At 41.5% G+C, this 3524-nt stretch overlaps 2 protein-coding genes across 2 annotated transcripts; both read left to right on the top strand.

Annotated features, from left to right (window-relative positions):
* Nucleotides 1–779: 779 nt before the first annotated feature.
* Nucleotides 780–1789, top strand: LOC122062695 (probable disease resistance protein At1g62630). Its single transcript, XM_042626339.1, has 3 exons — nucleotides 780–1051; nucleotides 1116–1309; nucleotides 1407–1789. Exons 1-3 carry the CDS (start codon nucleotides 780–782, stop codon nucleotides 1787–1789), a joined length of 849 nt encoding a protein of 282 aa, XP_042482273.1.
* Nucleotides 1790–1831: 42 nt separating this feature from the next.
* On the top strand, nucleotides 1832–3136 carry LOC122062694 (putative disease resistance protein At4g10780). The gene has a single exon (XM_042626337.1). The coding sequence runs from the start codon at nucleotides 1832–1834 to the stop codon at nucleotides 3134–3136; it is 1305 nt and encodes a 434-aa protein (XP_042482271.1).
* Nucleotides 3137–3524: the final 388 nt, after the last annotated feature.

Genomic DNA, 3524 nt, shown 5'->3' with positions numbered 1-3524 from the left:
TAAATTTCACATTTAAGACCGTTAGCCTTTAGCCACTGGTGCAGTGAGCATCAAGTGACTGGAAGCCCCTTGAAGTGCATGCCTAAATGCTCTCAGTCATCCGATGCTCACCGCATCTCGATTCTGCATATGATGTGGACTCATAAAGTAAACGTGATCTACAACCTAGACTGATAAGCCTTTTAATAGCCAAGAGAACCCTGCTACCTGTCCCTCACCATCTTGGAAAGTCAAACAGGCGAGAATCTTGGTTGAAGTTTGTGACCTCTTCACCCAAGCGTGCCTCTCCCTCCAAGTCCACCCCAAAGTGACGGAAGATGTCAGTGAGTATTCTTCCATAACACAGGCTTCCTGCTCGGTGATCCACTCCTTTGGACCAAAGCGCCATGGTCCACATAAGGAGGTAAGGGAGACGTATATGCGCTCCCATATACATGCAGTAGGTCACGTAGGCTTACAGTGCGAATACCTCATCATAGTGTCCATAAGTGGGGAGGACATTCAACTGAATCGCACGGCAGACAACCTTCGGAGTGGTAAAATAGTTGACTAAATGGTTCCATCCTTTAGCTTCCTTAGTCTTAAATCTCTTTTATATCACCATGTGTTTGCCAGGCCTCTCTCCAGCCTTCACTAACTAGTTTCTTCATCTTTTTTCTTACTCCGAACGATCCATAGTTCCAATATTGCCATCTTCATAAGCCTTTTTGTTGTTCAGTCAGATTGTTGTTTTCTTTCCCATTTGCTCTATTTAATCCTTTCCCCTTTTCCGCCCTCTCATGGCTTTTGTTGGGCTATTTAGCTCAATAGTAAATATCATCGGCACACTTCTAATTGCTCCCCTCATTAAGCAGACAAACTACCTGAGAAGCTCCAGTGACAACATCGGTGACCTGCAAATTGTAGTTCAAAATCTGAAGGCAAGGAGGAATGATGAGCAAAGCACTTCAACAGCAGAAGAAAACGCTGGAAAAGTCAAGACTGATGCAGCAAGAAATTGGTTCAAGGCCATTCATGAAATTGAGATGGAAGCCGCTACCATAGAAAATGGGTATAATCAAGGGACATGTCGGGGGTTGGTGTATCAACTGCTGGGCACGCTACAAATTGAGCAGGAGATCTGTAAAACTCAAGCTGAAGGCTGATCTTAGACTCAAAGAACAAGTTGTTTTGACAAAGTCACCTTCTCCAAAATGTGTGTTGGAGATGGAAAGTGAGCCAATTGAGAACCAGCCATCAGCTCAACGCATGTTGCAGCAAATGCTTGATTGCATAGGTGATCCAGGTTTTGGGATCATTGGAGTATATGGTATGGGGGGGGGGTGTAGGTAAAACCAAGCTGGCCAGAAAGGTGAACAATTACTTCAAAGATAATTCTTGTTTTGTGACTGTGATAATGGTCACAGTGTCTGCTGCTCCCAACATACGCAGTATACAAATCAGTATTGGTAAGCGCCTCGGATTAGATTTAACAGATAACAGGGAGGTTGATGCAAAAGAGAAGTTGTTTGATGCCCTAAGGAAGAAGAAATTTTTTCTAATTTTGGATAATTTGTGGTACAAATTAGAACTCGACTATGTCGGAATCCCTCACCCTCGAAACCAAAGAGGGAGCAAGATCCTAGTGACCAGCCGGAATCAAGATGTGTGTACTGACATGGATGCTAGAATCACTATAGAAGTGCAGCCATTATCAGAAGACGAGTCATGGAACCTATTCGTTGTAAAAGCTGGTCAACATGTTATTGCCAATCATATAAAATGTTATGCTGAGAAAATTGTTCGGTGATGTGAGGGTGAACCTCTTGCAATTATCACTACTGCTCGTGCGATGGCAAATCGACATGGAGATGGGGAGGGGGCGAATGCCATAAGGGAAATGGAGCAATCAGCTACAGAACTCCGAGGTATGAAGGATAAAGTGCTTGTTCCCTTAAAATTTAGTTTTGATAGATTGGAGGATGATATGCTTAGGAATATATTTCTTTATTGTAATTGCTTCACTGAGGACTATAGCATAATGGAAAATGAGATATTAAATTATTACATTGGTGAGGGATTAGTAGATAGATTAAATAGTTTGACAGCTGCTATGAATAAAGGTGAGTCTCTGATTGGGAGCTTGAAAATCGCTTGTATGCTGGAAGATGGAGAATCTGAAGGTAGTGTGAGGATGCATGATATGATGCGAGAGCTTGCACTTTGGATTACTTCTTCGGAGTTAAATAGTAGTTCCAAGTTCTTGATAAGGAATGGTGAATCATTTAAAGAGGCACCTCAGGCTAATGAGTGGCTAGATGCAACACAGATTTCACTAATGGATACCCAAATAGAGGAGTTGCCTGAATTGGGAGAGAGATGCCAAAAGCTAACCACTTTGCTATTGAGGCGGAATAGGATCCTCACTGTTCCCCCAACAAATTTCTTGCAACACATGGATCATCTCAGCGTACTTGATCTTTCTCACACTTATACATTGGAATATCTCCCAAGATCCTTGTCATGTTTAGTGAATCTTCGTGTGCTTAGTTTACGGTGGTGTTCAAGGTTGAGAGCATTGCCTGCCCTGGAAATGTTGCGACAACTCCAAGTTTTAGATTTGTGTCGTTGTTTAGCATTGGACCAGCAAATTCTTGGATCTATATGCGTGGGAGGTATGAGTAATTTAAGATACTTAGATGTGACAAAGACAAATGTTTCTATTCCAGCTGGGGTAATATCTAGTTTGCTGAAATTGGAGAACTTGAGGTTGTATAGAGCAGATAACATAATATGGAGGATGAGTGAAAATGAAAAATGGGATTGGAGTGGCTCTGATGGTAAAGGACAATGGAATGAAGGAAACAATGAGAATAAGGAGAGCAGTGGATCTTGTGATGACCATCAGCCCTCCATCATTGATGTAAGGGAGTTGCACTGCTTGACCCATTTAACATCTCTTGACATTTCCTTCCGTGGTATCATTATTTCTGATTGGTTCAGACCTTTAGCTAAGAAGATGATGGCCTTGGTACTGGAGCATTGCAGAGTTATAAAACAAGACGCTATACAAGTTCTCAATGAATCCCAAAAACTTCAAATGTTAGAAATTCATGAATGCCCAGGTCCGACTTGTGTGCCCATTCGTGTTGGATGAGTCTTGAAAATTTCGGATTGTGAAGACTTGGTGAAGGTGTTGGATTCCTTTCAGAATTTAGATTCACTACTTCTGTCAGAATTGCCAAAATTGGAAAGGATATGTGTAGGCCTTACACCATTAAATTGCTTTAATAAACTATCCTCCATAAAAATAACATACTGCAATAGATTGAAGATGATCTTCACGAAGGGAATGCCACGGATGGTCAGCTACTTGGAAGTCATATATGTTGGGTTTTGTGGTGAAATGGAAGTAATAATTGAAGAAGGGGAAGAAGATGGGAATTTAGAAGAGGGTAATAATGGAATGATCTCACCATTTCTAAAACTAATAAAATTAGTTCTTTATGATCTACCAGCACTAACTGATGTGTGCAGCAAGCATA

This window comes from Macadamia integrifolia, unplaced genomic scaffold (genome assembly GCF_013358625.1).
Source record: "Macadamia integrifolia cultivar HAES 741 unplaced genomic scaffold, SCU_Mint_v3 scaffold1090, whole genome shotgun sequence".
Classification (NCBI taxonomy): Eukaryota; Viridiplantae; Streptophyta; class Magnoliopsida; order Proteales; family Proteaceae; genus Macadamia; species Macadamia integrifolia.
Note: the sequence above shows the minus strand (reverse complement) of the source record. Positions and strands in the feature narration are given on the sequence as shown.

Bases quoted from the DNA above. Each gene is read 5' to 3' on its own strand.
- LOC122062695 (XM_042626339.1), top strand. From the start codon at position 780: ATGGCTTTTGTTGGGCTATTTAGCTCAATAGTAAATATCATCGGCACA. The intron at 1,052-1,115 runs GTATAATCAAGG...CAAATTGAGCAG, and splicing joins GCCGCTACCATAGAAAATGG to GAGATCTGTAAAACTCAAGC. The intron at 1,310-1,406 runs GTATGGGGGGGG...TAATGGTCACAG, and splicing joins TGGGATCATTGGAGTATATG to TGTCTGCTGCTCCCAACATA.
- LOC122062694 (XM_042626337.1), top strand. From the start codon at position 1,832: ATGGCAAATCGACATGGAGATGGGGAGGGGGCGAATGCCATAAGGGAA.